We start from the raw sequence: 15965 nt of genomic DNA, 5'->3' as shown, positions 1-15965 counted from the left end.
TGATCAGTTATTGATTGAAGGGTTCAAATCATTTCCCTTAGGACCCGTTTATTTTAAAGGAATTGAAATCTAATTAATAAAGTAGGTTATTTGACTTAGAATTTAACATTTCATCACTATTTTTTAAAGTTTAGATATAAGTCTATCTCAAATTTATGAGACGATGGATGAAAATTGATTTTATGTAATTTCTACTCACAATTTATAAGTAACTCTTCAGCTTGCTCTCCAATCCATATTAGATTAATTGCTTTCATCACTATTAGATTAATTGATCTATATCTAAATTATGATTATTCAATCCATATTAGATTAATTGCTTTCATCACTATTAGATTAATTGATCTATATCTAAATTATGATTATTAGAATGGAAAGTATCCAAACAGGGATATGCCTACAGGTCAAACGCATGGCTTCTTTTTCTGCAAGGCTTTGAGCTAGCACAGGACTGACATGAGTGGCGCTGCAGCATGCAGGAGACTCGCTGATTGCATTCACGAATAGGTCAAAGATAAAGTCAGCTTGTTAATCATATCATGGACGGGTTACATACAGGTTTCAGCCTCTGAAAAAGAACAATCAGTGCACTTCTGTTAACAGCTTGAACCATCTGCGTCTCCAAGTGAGAAAAACAAATTTTCGAAACTACCCAAGCAGTTAAACAGGATGCTGTGACAATTGCAATATCTGCAAGGGGAATACGGATACACATCTACTTGAGTTGTTCACATGTACAGGATGCAGGTGGCCAACAATAATGGAGGATTACAAAGACACATTGGGCATTGGCAGGTCAAAAACATCCGTGTTTTCTGTCTCGTTAAAACCTTCACGCAAAGAATCGAACCATTGAGCTTGAGGTGTGCAACCGCAGCCATTCACAACGTCGTAGCTGGGGTACAAGAATAGGAAAAGATGGGTTAAAATATGTTGGTTGAGGGACTATATGAACATGTTAGGGAGATATAAAGACCTTTAATATTCTTCGTTACTACTCAAACCGTAACAGTCCACTCTTGAAACGTGTTGTGTAATATTAACTTTCACCGATCTCAACCTTAACAGATAAGTAATTCAAAATTCATACTTAAGTAAATACAGAATTTTGTTTTCAATGCATCTCCCTCACCTAGGTCATATATTCTTCAGCTTGGAAGTTCTGAAATAGGCAATTGATTGTGGAACACCCCATTCGATAGTTCATGGGTCTCTAAAGGGCTTTTCTTTGAGCGTTCCAAGGAGGTTGCTTCAGAAATACCTACAAAAGGATAACCATGCTCATTTTGGGTATGAAATATTCAGGAGATGGAGAAAAGGTTTTTCCAACTGTCATAGCAGTACAGCTGAGAGTAATTTTAGAATCCAATCATGGATACAAAGAGTAAGACCTCGAAACTCACCGAATCCCAAAATAACAGAACAGACCAGAAATCCTAAAAGGGAGAAATCCATTTGGTACACTGTTTCCAACACGATGATGCAACCTGTTGAGACCATTAAGTGCCTTGGAGAAGAGAAGACCAGATGCAACCTGCCAACCAAGTAAACGCATTACAAACACGGAGCGAAGGTTAACCACGAAGCACAATTGACAGTTAACTAAAGGGAGGCCATTCATGTCTTATGACTTATGAGTTAGGATTCATATTTCATAGTATAAAAGCCAATAAAAATACTTCAAGAAGCACCCAAAAGTATTGTCTAATATTGTTATACATGAAGATATTTGAGAAATAATTTCAAATCTATAATATACTGAAGATTTGGCTCGGACTGCAAAAAAAAACTTGATATACGGGAGGTAAGACAGCCCCCAGGCATCTTGCTAAGAAGGCTGTCAAAAAAAAACCTCGAGACTGTACTGCTCCTACACAACGGCACCATAGCTCATATGATAACAACCATGACCTAGGCCAGACCTGTACTTTGGTGGCGTGGGACATACGAGCCACAAGGGGATCTTTTTTTAACTCTAATATGAAATTCGGGAAGAGCCACCTAACCAGCTCAGCTACAGGCTCGTTCACTGATAGGTTGTGCCCAGTAGATCGTGCATATGACCGTGCAAAACATTGTTTTGCATTACAGACCACACTGTTTACAAAGCGGAGTTTGAGATAGGATGTAGGATAGGTAAGGCCGCTAGAGACAGCCTAACCGATGATAACAAAACAAGTGCTCAAGGTTCACTTTGCGATCTGATGATATATAAGAATATTTTTAAATTAGCTTTTAAGAAAAAAACTCTTTCCTTCCAATAAAAGATCTTACTTTTCTTCAGCAACATTGTCAACATAGAATATAAGCACCATTCCAAATAAAACAGTACTAAAGTATGCCCAACTTGGTAGTTGTAATTTAACAATGCTGTCAGATGCCGAACCCTGCAATCAAGAAAACAAAAAAAAATCACTATACTATATCAAGGAGAGACCTACAAATCCTCCCAAGCCCAGAAATAATTAGAGCATAAACGGAGAGTACTTACTAGGATCGTATCCCACATGGCAAACGGAAAAAGGAAACAAGTAGCAGAAGCAATAGTTATAGCATGGAGCCGCCTTTTAAGTTGATTCTGTAGAATAAAACAATGGTGACTGTCAATTCCTGTATATAAAATGATGGTGCATTGATAGTGCCCTGAAGGGGGGGTTTGATAGAGAAGATAACAGAAGCTGGCCTACCTTGAGAGAAACACGCCGAGCTAATACTCTCCTTAAAGCAGACAAGATCCCAGCAGTAATTGGCACCATCATTGCTTTCACTCCAATAGTTTGTGCTGCCTTCTCCACTGGTTCACTTCCAAAGCTATCTGTATGAAGTTAAGGTCTTCCCAAACGGGTTTAGATGAGTCCATTACAAATTAATTTGTAGATAGAGATACTTTAACTGCCAAAAATGCAGAGTTATTCACATTAACTCAGTAAACCATTTCAGGAAGATATCAATGTAGTCGGATACATAGAGGAGAATGGGTTCTTGTAGACCATCCATTTGACAAGAGATAATATGCTGCCAACATAGCAGCAAGTCCACCAATCTAAAAAACCAGGGGAAACAGTTAATATCATCTCCTAGAAAATTAGCAATTTCTACTTCAAAATACTAGAGTTTGTTGAAAGTCTGCTGAACATGGCAGAACACATTGTAGAGTTGACATGCAACAGGATCATCAGAAAGAAGAATTCCTTAATTATTTGTACAGCTATCATAGTTGTTGACTGTATAACTTTGCTGAAAAACATGCACATGTGGTGTAAGTGCAACATGTGTACACTTATTTTGTGCTTAAAGATCATCAATTCAATCACAATTCTAAACCATGTTAGCCTTTTAAGAATGAAGCAGCTCATAACTTCCAAGCAAAATGGACTGCTGACAAAAGATATGGTATTCCTGTGCCCATATCTACATTTCTTGTACAGTTATTGGCCAAATATCTTTGCCAGTGCTTGTGAACACAATATTTACTGAAAGAAAATGCATTGGTACGTATCAAACGGACTAAAAACAGTTAATAGACAATAGTTAAGGTTATAGTGCCACGTACGATCAATAATTCCTTATGCTTGTTGCCTAAATAAGTAAGGCCCCGTTTGGTTAGGGGTGACTAAAGTTTAGTGACTAAATTTTAGTCACTTTTAGTCCCTAAAAAAGCAAACATGGTGACTAAAATGGGGTGACTAAACTTTAGTTCTTTAGTCACCAAGGGGTGACTAAAAGGGACTAAAGTAGTATTTTTACCTTATTTGCCCTCTCAACTTTCTTCTTATAGCAAACATCCATTAATTAATAGGGGTAAAACAGTCATTATTCACAGCAATTAATGCTCTTTAGTTCGGTTTAGTTACTGGAACCAAACAGGTTACTTTAGCAACTAAACTTTAGTCACTAAAATTTAGTCTAGTGACTAAAGGAACCAAACAGGGCCTAAATATCATAGAACAATCATATAGCAAGGAAATCAAAGCATCATAAGTTCATCAGCAACTTGCCTTTTTCCAGATGTTAGATTTCCTTCCATATAAAGCAGCAGAGAGAACTCCAAGAACAGCACCTGCATACTCTGCCAGTAGAGCACTAGACTCGATAGACAGCAAAAATGAGTTTAGATAGAAGTGCCAGTAAATGCTTCTTTAGTATGCTCAAAGCAGTGCAAAATATACCAATGATGTGGTTAATGGTAATGAAATGCTGTTTTTCTGTTGAAGTGTTCAGAATCATACTGCACAACCCGAGGAGAGTAAGTGCAACTCCCCATCCCCAAATGCAATCATGCAAATTCATGTGTGCAGCTCTCAAGTCAGAATGACTATCATCATATCATGCATTAGATCAACAGGTAAGGACGACATACAAATGTCCTACGGTTGATGTCCATGAAGTGTAATTTGTTTCCACAATGATCTGATATCACTGGCTCGCAGCATTCTTTAAACATTGCACATAGGTGGAGATTGAACTAGATATTCCCTGGCATAAATGCACCGCACCACACACTACAGACCATGCAGCTATGTGAAAAATCCATGGTCCTGATAGAACAAGATACTTACACTAGTGGACCACAAGCAAGAAGTCCTTTACCCCATAATACAAAGTAGAATGCCAGGATTCCTCCATTGACAACTGTAGGAACAACCTGAAAGAATGAACATAAGTGCACATCTAATAACTGGTGAAGTAATCTCGAGAAAAAAGTATGATGGAACCTGTGAGTTGGGCAAAGGTCGGCCTTTCCAAGGCTTCTGTAAGACCAAGAATATGACTGAAGTGGGTACAAGACAACTGAAGATAAAGCCAACTATTGAATCTCCACTGTTGGATAGGTAGCTATACAAGGAGTAAACAGACCAAATTCTCATGAAGTTTCCCAAAACATGAATTACTTGCAACGGTGTTGACCTGCAAAGGGCAAAACACAGCAGTTTTAACACCAAAAGGTAGCCAACAAAGTGACAAATTGACTGGTATATATATTTGGAAAGACAAGCTAAAATAGGTTTGGCGTGAATATGATAGTAAGGGAAATAAATATACATATGAAGGTAGAAAGAGTACAAATCAAGTAGCTGCACATCTTGCTCAAGTCACATTTCTCGCATAGCTCTCACATCAAAATGATTAGAAATTATGGCCACATATATAACCATTTATCAGCATAAAACTAGTGCACATTTAGGATCAATAGCAAATACTCACAGTGTAGGACATGGAAATTACTGTATACCATATATATATATTGATACCAATAGTCAGAAATTTAGATCAATTTGTGATGGCCACGGAATAAGTTAGTAGACAATTGGAGCAAATGCTAACTTGTAACTTGCAAGTACCATATTGCCAGATCCACCTAGAATCAGGAGCAGACAAATAAAGGACATGGATCGGTAAAAAAAATCGAATGTGTACCCTTTTGATTAGATCAGATCCGAATACAAATAGCGCAAGCTAGGGTTCGAGTGCCCAATTTTGCACAGCAAGGAAGGAAGAGAAGGGGCGTGCATACCTGGTGTGGTGGGTTCCCGTCGCCGGCGAAGGGCCCGACGAAGACATGGGCAGCTGGGCGTAGAGCGGCGGCGGTCGCTCTAGTTGTCGCGCATGCGGCACGCGAGGTGAACGGGAGATGAAAAACAGCAAACAGGTGTGAAGTGGAGAGCCGTTCTTCTGGGCAGTTTGCTTGCTTGTCCGCGCGGTAAATGGCTCGTTTCTTCAGGTGCACCGTGCACGCGCATGAGTAGCGTTCAGGCTATAGTCAGCCGATCACGCATATGTTTTAAGTACACAGCACTAGTTATTGTTTATATAAAATTTGAAATAAGATATAAAAATAGATAAGGCTCTGTTTTAAAACGTAGTAATTTTACAGTTTTGAAGCAATACTACTATGGCTGGCCATTCGGTTTATAGGGTAATTCGGTTTTATCTATTCGGGTTTTTGAAATTTTGGATTATGTAAAATGAGAATCGAAAATTTTAAAATAATTTTAGGAATTAAATCCGAATAGACCGACAATTTCGGTTCGGTCTATTCGGTCCACCGAATAGACTCCAATAGTAGAGAGACTATTATCTTTTATTAAAATGCATACAAATAATAATTAATTAGAAGTATTATTATTACAACAAGTGACTATAAAAAATAGCATACTAAGATATATATACTATCTTTAAGATGATATCACAATTTTTAGCTAATAAGTTCATAAATCATATAATAATATCATCATATATTATGAGCTTTTTTATATTTCAGGTTATTCGGTCTATTCGGATTTTAAAGGTTAGGAACCGAACTCGAACCTATACCCCGAAATATAGCACCTATAGGAACCGAACCCGAACCCGAAAACCCGAATAGACCGATAATTCGGTCTATTCGGGTTCGGTTCGAGTTCAGGTTTCGGTTTTAAAATGCCCATCCCTAAATACTACTATGATATTTGATGATACCGTGGTGTTGGAAACAAAAGTTGTTTGATTGGTATAGCAAAACATAATTTTAAATACCATGATTTACCAAAATGTGGTATTTTTGAAGTTAGGATATCAATTTTCATATGTTCCCTGTACGTATACTTTGGTTTTCCAATAGAACCAAACAAATCTCAGTTTTAAATACTATGATTTTATTATAATAAAGTAATATTATAGTATTTGTGTCATATATAATTATAAACGGTGGTATTTCAAAATTATAGTATTTTAAAACAACATTACTAAACATGTTCTAAGCTATTGAAAATAACCTTATAGCCAACAAATCGTGCATATAGCTTTATAATACAGAGTGAAATTTAGAATATGAGATGAGCACTACCGGAATCGACATATTTGTTGAGTGTCTAAAGCACTCAGCAAAGCTCGGAAAATACTTGGCGAAGGCTTTGCCGAGTGTGACACTCGGTAAAGAAAGCTCGACGAACTGTACATCGGCAACGGCTTCTTTGTCGTTCGTCGAGTGTTTGCATTCAGCAAAGTTGTCTTTGCCGAGTGTCTTCCTGTACCGGGAGTCCTACTCTTGGTAAACGCGATCGTTACCGAGAGCAGGACTTTATCGAGTGCGACACTCAGCATTCGGCAAATACTTCTTTGCCGAGTACCCGATAGAAAGCACTCGGCAAAGCGTCGAGCACTCGTTCTCGTTCTATTTCGGATCAGTGAAAGTTTTTTCTGTTGTCATGAGAAAACTGGTAATGCTCATGACACTTCGTTCTCTTTCTTCTGCTTCGAACTGTTTCGAATAGATCAGTGAAAGTTTTTCGCTTATTTTTCACTAGCCTAATGTAAAATTTGTTATTGGTCTATTTAAAATTGTGTTCCGATTTTTTTGTAATATTTTTATTTTACATAAATATAGCATAAACATTTTTGTCCTATGTGTAGCATTTTTTCCCTAATGATGTTAAAATGTTTGTAGCATTTTTTCTAGTGATGTTAAAATGTTTTCGTCATGAAGTTGGAACGAACTTGCTTGCTATGCTAGAATAATTTTCTCCTATGAAACATATTGGTAACAAATATGGAAAAAAAATTATGAAGGGGCTGAAAGGGAAATAGGGTTAACCTTTTCCCAAAAATAATTTTGGTGGTTGAATGCCCAACACAAATATTGGACTAACTAGTTTGCTCTAGATTATATGATCTACGGGTGCATAAAGATTCAACACAAAACAATAAAAGATTGAAGAAAGGGTTCAAAAACAAAGGAGCAAAGAAACTAAGAGTGCCCTGGTCTGACGCACCGGACTGTCCGGTGTGCCATCGGACAGTGTCCAACTCTCCACTCTTGGGTTTTCTCAGGGCGCGCTCCGCTATAATTCATCGGACTGTCCGATGTGCCACCAGACTGTCCGGTGCACCAGCGGAGTAAAGGCTATCCAGCGCAACGGTCGACTGCAAAAGCGTGGACGCAGAGCTACGGTGCGCGAACAGTGCGCGCCGAAGTCAGAGCACTCGTCAGAGGTGCACCGGACAGTGAACAGTGCTTGTCCGGTGCGGCACCGGACTATCCGGTGCCACTAGAGGACAAAGCCTCCAACGGTCAGAAGCTCCCGAACCCTAACAGTTGGGTGATGTGTCTGGCGCACCGGACAGTGTCCAGTGGCGCACCGGACTGTCCGGTGCGCCCATCGACAGCAGGCCAACCCCAACGATTGTTTGGTGGTTGAGTGCTATAAATACCCCCAACCACCTCCACTCTAACCATCCAAGCATTCCACACATTGCATTCCATACAAGAGCAATAGACTTCACTCCAAGACACAAATCAAGCGATCGATCCACTCAAAGTCCCAAATTCAACTCTAGCTCATTAGGGCTTGTGAGAGGATCACTTGTGTTTCTTGTTGCTCTTGTTTGCTTGGTTGGCTTCTTTTATTTTCCTTGTTACTCTCAACTGCTTTGTAAGAAAGGCAAGAGACACCAATTGTGTGGTGGTCCTTGCGGGGTCTAAGTGGCCCGTGAGAAGTAAAGAAGAAAGCTCACTCGGTCTAGGTGATCGTTTGAGAGAGGGAAAGGGTTGAAAGAGAACCGGTCTTTGTGACCACCTCAACGGGGACTAGGTTCTTTAGAACCGAACCTCGGTAAAACAAATCATCGTGTTCATCCGCTTTATTTCTTGGTTGATTTGTTTTCCCCTCTCACTCGGACTCGAATTCATTTTTAACACTAACCCCGGCTTGTAGTGTGTGCTTAAGTTTGTAAATTTCAGATTCGCCCTATTCACCCCCCTCTAGGCGACTTTCAGGGGCATAACCCTCTATTTCATTATGAAATAGAAAACAACGTACTCAGGATCTTCCCTGGTGCACTGGCATCGGGCTAAGAAAAAAATACCACTCATCATATTTTTTACCATATATTGCTATTAAATTATATATTTTCCTGCATCGCCATAGTTTTAGAACTGGCTTCGCCTCTATGTGTACTTACAATCACTTAAGCGACCCAAGGTTTGGGACTATTACTAGTATGGCGCCAAGTCTAGCCTATCAAGATCAAACCTACTCTAAAAAGGATATAGCTACCCACATTAGTGTCCATACAAGCTAACGAGGTGTTTGGTTCACACCTTCTAAACTTTAGTTTAGTTATTTTTAGTCCTAAAATATTAAATGGAGTGACTAAAGTGTGACTAAAATAGGTCTTCGAAATAGAATTTTGTAGGAACTAAAGTTTAAGAGGTGACTAAAGGAACCAAACACCTCCTAAGCCATCACACATGAACGATCATCTGCAACAAGGCGACCAATAGATAAGTGATCCATCACTCCATACACATCAAACATCATCTTATCGGCCCACTCATCATAATTTAACTCACTAAGAGTTGGAAGTTTTGTGAGTGGTTCCAAAGAGAAGTTTGGTACAAAATATCTAGAATAATCAAAAGGAACTTTATTGAACTCGTGAACCTTACTCTTACTTGGTGACTCCTCGGTGTTAGTGTTCATTTTTCTCATTACCTTAGACATCAGGAGTTCAACCAAATCGTCGTTGTAGTCGATCTTCTTCTTTCCTTTGTCTTCTTCCTCGACTTTTCTCCTTGCTTCTTATTTTTCAACCTTTCTCTTGGCCTCGTCCTCTTTCATTTTGAGGAACATCTTTTCAGCAAGCTTCATGGTGATGTCAAGGATCTAAGGGTCCAACTCCTCACCACTTGTTGTGGTCAAGATCTCCTCGATGATGGGATCCTCATTGTTCCTTGGAGATGACATGACCATTTTCTCACGCGTTTAAGCGCTATAAATGAGGTACGAAGCTCTGATACCAATTGAAAATAGCCTAGAGGGGGTGAATTGACTACACCTGCGAATCTCAACAAAAACTTCGAGATTTTGTGAGAACACACAGTTCAATAGGCAAGGCCGGTTCAACCGGGTTTCTCATGTTCAACTGCAAACTTAATTAAAACTATTGAGATCTACTAACAATAAACACAGTTGGAGCTTTGAATTAAAACCAACTAAGTGAATTTAAGATCTGAGAAGATGAGAGACAAAAACACACCCAAAAAAGCACACGATACACGATTTTTATTGAGATTCGATCACACCACAAAGGTACCCTACTCCTTGTTGAGGTTCCCACAAAGGGTCGGGTCTTTCTCAACCCCGTGTGGCCACCACCGCCGGAGACTGTCATGCCTCGCGCGCGCCTTTGGTTGCCGCTGTCGCACGAGGCTCTGGCCGCTCGCGCCTCCCTGGGCCACGGCCGGCGCTTGCGCCTCCGGGGTCGTCATCACCGCTCGCTCCTTGGGGAACCACCGCTGCCGTGCGAAGGGGGCATCGTCGCTCGCTCGCGCCTCTGGGGCCATGCTGTCGCTGCTGGTGCCTCCTGGGTCGCCGTCGCCGCTCGTGCCACGGTAACCACCGCTACCGTGTGAGGGGGCGTCGTCGCTCGTGCGTCGGGATGGTGGGCATCAAAAAATGAACCCTAGCGACCTAGGGTTCCTTTTATAGACGTCCGAATGTGGTACGACTAAACTAGATGGCACCGTTGGGCCAGGGATTCCTTTAGTTATTGGAATCACATGGCTCGTAACACACACACACACACACACACATATATATATATATATATATAACGGAAGCCCTGGGCTTCCAATAGTTAAAGGAAGCCCAGGCCTACCACCCCTGCAACCTAGTTCAACCCAGCGCGTTGACTCAACCAGGCTATCGGGTGCGCCACCCGTCCCACGTCTCTGCGCGCAAAAAAGGAATGCATGCATGATTCTAATATGTTCCCTTACATGCGCTTAAATTTAGGAAAGATATGTGTTGCTGTTTCTATTTTCAAATGTTTTATTTCCTCCATAAATTTAGGATCACTGCAACAGCCATGCAGCTAGATGCGTAAGGATCATTTTATGATATATACTGATACTAAATATGTTACACTGTATAGATAATTATGCAATTCGGTATACTGCGTAAAAATATGTTACCAGCTGCATGCGCACGAATTTATAATGGAAAGAATGTGCAATGAAAGGAAATGAGTTGCATGCATAGAAACAAAAATCGTATTTAATGTTTTATTTCCTTCATAAATATAGGATCCCTCCAACAGCCATGCAGCTAAACACATTAGAACTAGTTTATGATATATACTGCTACTAATTATACTACACGGAGTAGGTATTTATGCAATTTGGTACACTGCGTAAAAAAATCTGGCATGTTGTTCACTGGTGGACGCATCTTCAGGTTGGAGCGTAAAAATCTTAAGTTTTGAGCATAAAATCTCTAGTAGGTTGATAGCGTAAATACCGAGCCAATGTGAGTGATAGCTCTAGTAGGTTGTTATTACGATTCTATTTTTATGGCAGATCCGAAAAACATGGCAGCCGCATGCATGCGGTTTCTATTTTTATATAGATTCAAAAATTATGGTAAATCGTGGGAGTTTTCATTGCATGCGCGCAAATTTTGGATTATATTTTTCTTTCCAGTTCATGCGCGCAAAAAATTGGATGACATGAGTCACATAGAGCATAAATTCTTATACAACGTCGCATAAATACTTACACCGTATAGCATAATATATCGGTTCAACTAAGAACGCCAGCAAAAATTAGAGACGATTTTATGGCAGACGTAAAAATCTAGCATTTACGAACATAAGTGATTTGATTTGATTTTTTATGATAATTACGAACAGCATAAATCAAGGAATTGCCTTTCTAATATGCATGCAGCAAACTGATATACGAACTCCGTGTTCAAGCATAAAATCGTACAATTTTTAGCGTAAATAATATATGCAGTAGACATAAAACACAATAATCGAAAAGAAAACACGAATCAGATGAGGTAGTGGCCGGAGGACGTCGTCGATGACACAAGCACAAATGTAGGTCGTCACTCGGGCCGCCCAAACTGCGCCGGATCGGAGGATGTCACGCGCGATCATCGCGCCTCATGCGTCGCTGTCGCTACTCGCATGTTGAGGGGTGCCTCTTGCTCGCCGGCCTTGGAAGTGCCGCCGCCTCGGGGCCCCAGGGACGCTGCCGCTTGCCCGCACAAGGGTCCCGCTATCGCTCGCCCTCTGGATCGGGGAGCCGTCGCCGCAGACCTAGGAACCGCCACCACCGCGCGTCGAGGTCAGGGAGCCGTGACCACCGGCTGGGAGTTCATCACCGCGCACGCTCTCGGGCAACCGCCGTCGTCGCACGCGCTGTCGCTAATGAATCGGGGTGGAGCGTGAAAAACTGAACCCTAGCACTCCGGGTCTTGTTTTATAGACGTCCGGACCTGGTCCGGCTTGACCGGATTGCACCGTTCGACCTGGGCTTTCTCTAGTTATTGGAAGTCCAGGGCTCTTAATATATAAACTATATATAGTATATCTATTAAGAGCCCTGGGCTTCCCATGGATAGAAGAAGCCCTGGTCTAATAATATCCTCTGGTCCAACCCATCCGAAATGTAACTGATGCAGACAACTTGGTTCAGTCAATCCATGTTTATCCCGACGTCCCCACCTACCCGGTCAATTCGCATTCCCTGCGGCAACCCTAGCACACGTTCTCCCATTCCTCATCCCCATCCATGGCACCGCCCTCCGTGCTCCTCCGCGCCACATCCGCCTCCTTCACTTCGGCTCCTAAGTTCTATCTCCGCATAACCACTTCCGGTGTCTATACCACAACTGTGTCGCCTTCAACCCTCCAACGAGGCTCCACTCTGCCAGACCACCTCGCAGCGTCGATTTCCGTCCATGGCCAGCGTCGATTTCCGTCCACGGCCTCGTGGTGCCAGAGCCTGTGCGGTCATCGCCGGCCTGCTGGTGCCTATGCTGTGATGATGATGGTTGCTGCCAACGTGGTGCCAGAGCAGGTGCGACCCTCGAGGTGAATCCTTTTTCAGAAATCATTTTTTGCCGTGGCCCTTTAATGTTTCTTTGTTTCTTTAATTTCATTCATCATTTTTTGTTTTTAGGTCTAGTTTCGGTGTCCTATGTTTTTTAGGTCTGAATCTCAGTTTAGATACGAATTGCTACTCTATGTATGCTATTGTATGCTACTACCCGTTAGTGCTTTTGATCTCTTTATTTGTGTGGTACTTCTATAGATCTTATCTTTTTTTATATGGCTGACAATGATAGTATACTCAGTATCAAAGAATATAGTTTTGAATTGTGTTTTTGCTAGGTACGACATCGCTTGTTAGCATTCATTTCACAGTTTGTACCAGATTTTGTGCTATGCGCATATTACATAGTACACTAGTACTGTCTTTTTTGTGAGGTGGTTTAAATCTGTAGGATAACTAGATAAGTTGTTGGTTTGCTTCTGCCCCTTGATTTAAATTCCTTATTCATTATGTGATCCAATGTGGTGGGCTCTGAGCTCGCCTCACTCCTCTGTTGGGTGATTTATTAAGCCATTGACATGTTTTGCAATTGTTGTTATTCTTCTTCAGCACTTTGTCTAATTCAGCGTAAGCAAATTAGTAATGAAATATGAGGTTCTTGATGCAGACTCCGTTCATAATATTTCTTTTTCTAGAAACATGTTTTTTATTAACAATTATATCCATTTTATACTAAAAACCTTGCCATTCTGCTCATAATAATACTTTCTTAGTACCATTTCATGAACTAGGATTTGTTTGTAAGATGCTTTGTAGATCTACAACTACCACTTCATTTATGAGATTATTTGTAAACTTCATTCAGTTATGTCTTATGCTCAAATGCTTTTGCCTTTTTTCAGAAGCTGAAGAGCACAAGTGCCTGAATTCTGAGTTGTGGCATGCATGTGCCGGCTCTCTTGTTTCATTGCCTGCGGTCGATAGTCGAGTGATGTATTTTCTTCAAGGCCACAGTGAGCAGGTTACTCTTCTTCCTTGGACTTCATATTGCCAGAAATTAGACATGAATATTGCAGAGTTTATATGGATGTTAATAATGTCAAGGACATGAATCTTGTGTTGTTCTGAATTCCATATCTTACGGATTCATTGTCAGATCTTAAATGGTTCCACCGGAATTAAAGCTCCTTTTGTTTTCTTTTTATAAAAATAACTGAATTTATAAATACCTACCATATGTATGGTTCTCACTTTCCGTTAGCTAGAATAAAAATTACAATAACTACATGGAATCGTGTGATTAACGAAGCTTATGCTCTTCTTTTGCGTTATGAATGTGTAACCTTGTATTTGATTTAGTTGTATAAGAACCTTCTGGTCTATGCACTGTTTGGTCCTTCGATGCTTTTTTGTGTAAATGTATTACGTCACCCAATAAAGGTTATTGATATTAGAAACCATTTCATGATCAAGGGCATCGCTACGTTACTCCGTCACATTGGAGTACTAATGAAAGGACATGTCTTTCTTGGTGTTCATATATTTGCAATGCTTTTTCTTGCAATAATAATCAATCAACTTGTCACACCCGGTTTTAGAAGGCAAACCGAATGCGAACCATGTACGTGCCAGGATCAGTTATTCACGTACACAGCAGCTACATAATATGGACATCATCACACAGTGCTCAAAATAGTATTAATAAGGGAAATAGTCGATTACATCATACGTCTGAGACGTCCATATAGTTCTTACAATAAATCAAAGTGCGGAAAAGAAACGTAGATAACGCGGCCTTCACAGGCAGCCGACTGGGGGTTGCCGCTAACCCACACCTAGAACTCGTCGTAATCTTGGAACTCCTGGAAGTCTCCTTCCACAGCTTCATCTTCGCCTGAGCAGTGGTTGCAATGCTGACAACCTGGGGGGGGGGTTTGGTGTGTAGAGCAAGGGTGAGTACACATCAACATACTCAGCAAGTATCCTGTTTGGCTGTAGTGGACTAGCTTTATGTGGGGATAAGTCAAGCAGTTGCTTTTAGTTGGTCAGATTATTATTTACTAGTAGAAAGCCAAGTTTTAGCATTAACCCAAGTTATTAACCCGATGTACCCTTTCCAAACGGAAAGAATACCACTTACCAGCACCATAGTCATAACCAAAACCATCAATCTCATAACCACCTGTACCACAATGTCTCTGATCAAGTACCACTAATCACTGGAGCTCCCTTGGCCGCTCATAACCGCGAGCACGGCTGATATATCAGTTTCATAACACTCTGCAGAGGTTGTGCACTTTACCCACAAGCCGTGATTCCCTCTTGCCTCGGGCCGATCAAACCCTTAAACACTACCAAGGTGAATAGGCAGGGTTTCACTACGTAGCCTTTACAAAGATTCCCCGGGGCTGTAGTCACCCGTTAGGTTTCCTAAATGCACCGCACTCCTCCCCAAGGGGCGAACCCAAACTTGGCAGAGCGAGCCGCATACACCGAGCCCCATTGACGGCACGACGGCTAAGTGAACTACATCCCGGATCCTCTAATTATTCAGCTAAGGGCACCCCATTCCACCCTCATGGTTGCACTGTTTTCCCGGGCGGTCATCCATAGAACAGGTCCTTACGGAGAGGCACTCGAGAAACCGCTCGAGCCCCCTTGAAGGTCACAAGTACAACATCATAATAAGAGAAGGGAAAACAGCGTATCATAGATAATCTCATCATGTTCATTGATTAGAGTTGAGCAATAGCATAAAGCTAAACAGTAATAATCCAACCCAAATAGGTAAACAAGGACAGGGATAACAAAAGCTAGTCAATCCTTAGGTATAAAGGTGTAATGCGGGGGGTGAATTAAATAGTGAATAGGACAGAGATAGGTCAAAGGACACTTGCCTCCACCAAACGACTGCTGCTCAGGGGCTTCTCCTGCGGGTTCCTCGGGCTCTTCGACCGAATCGTTCTCTATGCGATTGCAAACATACATACATCCACATATTTAATACAAAAGAACAGTACACCATACAAGGAAACAAATAAAGCGAATATGCATCAAGTATGACATTCGATATCGCATTTGTTATGGTTAGAAAGAAACGGGAAAGGGTCTCGCAGGGGGTTAAATCTTATGCACTAACGAT

At 41.1% G+C, this 15965-nt stretch overlaps 1 protein-coding gene across 6 annotated transcripts; it reads right to left on the bottom strand.

The window, feature by feature from the left end:
- Positions 1–474: 474 nt before the first annotated feature.
- LOC100279742 (uncharacterized) lies at positions 475–5756 on the bottom strand. 6 transcript variants are annotated; one of them, XR_556750.2, is made up of 12 exons: positions 5516–5752; positions 4716–4908; positions 4560–4645; positions 3999–4083; positions 2965–3043; positions 2688–2815; positions 2492–2578; positions 2275–2387; positions 1404–1534; positions 1133–1261; positions 977–1060; positions 505–895 (listed from the first exon to the last, which is right to left on the bottom strand). XR_556750.2 is itself a non-coding variant. In NM_001360992.1 (11 exons), the coding sequence occupies exons 1-10, from the start codon at positions 5560–5562 to the stop codon at positions 1149–1151; spliced, it is 1062 nt and encodes a 353-aa protein (NP_001347921.1). In that variant the 5' UTR covers positions 5563–5756; the 3' UTR covers positions 475–895; positions 1133–1148. The 6 variants fall into 6 exon arrangements, 2 of the variants coding, with proteins under 2 accessions (NP_001347921.1, XP_035817316.1); XR_002263935.2 differs by having other exon boundaries at positions 977–1043; XR_004851782.1 differs by having other exon boundaries at positions 4716–5359; positions 5516–5601.
- Between the last annotated feature and the right edge of the window lie 10209 nt (positions 5757–15965).

This window comes from Zea mays, chromosome 8, assembly GCF_902167145.1.
Source record: "Zea mays cultivar B73 chromosome 8, Zm-B73-REFERENCE-NAM-5.0, whole genome shotgun sequence".
NCBI lineage: Eukaryota > Viridiplantae > Streptophyta > Magnoliopsida > Poales > Poaceae > Zea > Zea mays.
This window is presented reverse-complemented; position numbering and strand designations above follow the sequence as displayed.